Source organism: Triticum aestivum, chromosome 5D, assembly GCF_018294505.1.
Source record: "Triticum aestivum cultivar Chinese Spring chromosome 5D, IWGSC CS RefSeq v2.1, whole genome shotgun sequence".
Taxonomy (NCBI): Eukaryota; Viridiplantae; Streptophyta; class Magnoliopsida; order Poales; family Poaceae; genus Triticum; species Triticum aestivum.
Window position 1 is genome coordinate 487,401,194 of NC_057808.1, and position 870 is coordinate 487,402,063.

Here is an 870-nt window from a genome sequence, read left to right on the forward strand (position 1 = left end):
CAGCGAGAAGCTTGTGTCGCCTTAGTTGCATGTATGTTGGGCCGACCCAATAAACACTTCTATTGTTGCACTAGCCAGTTTACTATAAGTTCGCTCCACATATGTAGCTGCGTGTGACGGATTTTAGAAGTAAAATTAGGCAAAAAAAAATTGTGATATAAATACATTCGCACATAGAGGATTTCCATGCATTTTATTAAATCCATGAATGTGAAATATAGTTCAAACATTATGTTACTTATTTTTTTTAAATCAGTGTGCCTTCAAAAAATGTTAATGCACTATAATATAGATTTTTATGTATTTTAAAAAAAAAATCACGAATGAAAAATATATTTCAAACATTACATTAAATACTATTTTTGAACGTTCACCATGACTTCAAAAAAAAAAACGGACAAAAAACGCTCAAAGATTAGATACAGCACCGTGGTTTTGCACGCAGGGCGTTCTGATCCAGTTACTGGTTGGTGGGCCCACGGCCGGCTTGATCGGTTCTTCTAAAACGAAACCTCTGCTAAAAAAAAGCTAAAACAAAGCTCGGTCGGTTTTCCGGAGGAGTTTTTTGGGCGAGATGACCTGCGGCGGCCTCCCCATCTCGCCGGCGCCGATGCCGACGGTGGCGGCCCCGCTGGAGGACGAGAACCTCCTCCCAGAAATCCTCGTCCGCCTAGCCCCGCTGCCGTCCGCCCTCCCGCGCGCCTCCCTCGTCTGCAAGCGCTGGCGCTGCCTCGTCTCCGACCGCCGCTTCGTCCGCCGCTTCCGCGCCCACCACCTCCGCAGCCCCCCTCCCCTGATCGGCTTCTTCGAGGAGGTCACCCGCGAGCCCTCCCCAGACTCCCCCAGCAGCCTCTTCTTCACCCCCATCCT

The 870-nt window shown here is 48.3% G+C and overlaps 1 protein-coding gene across 2 annotated transcripts in view; it reads left to right on the forward strand.

The window, feature by feature from the left end:
• Positions 1-544: 544 nt before the first annotated feature.
• The window catches only part of LOC123123064 (uncharacterized), a gene marked incomplete in the record, with an annotated part of 4,015 nt that continues 3,689 nt past the window's right edge, over positions 545-870 (forward strand). For both annotated transcript variants that reach the window (XM_044543491.1, XM_044543492.1), the window contains 1 exon segment: positions 545-870. In XM_044543491.1, coding sequence (XP_044399426.1) covers positions 575-870 — 296 coding nt within the window.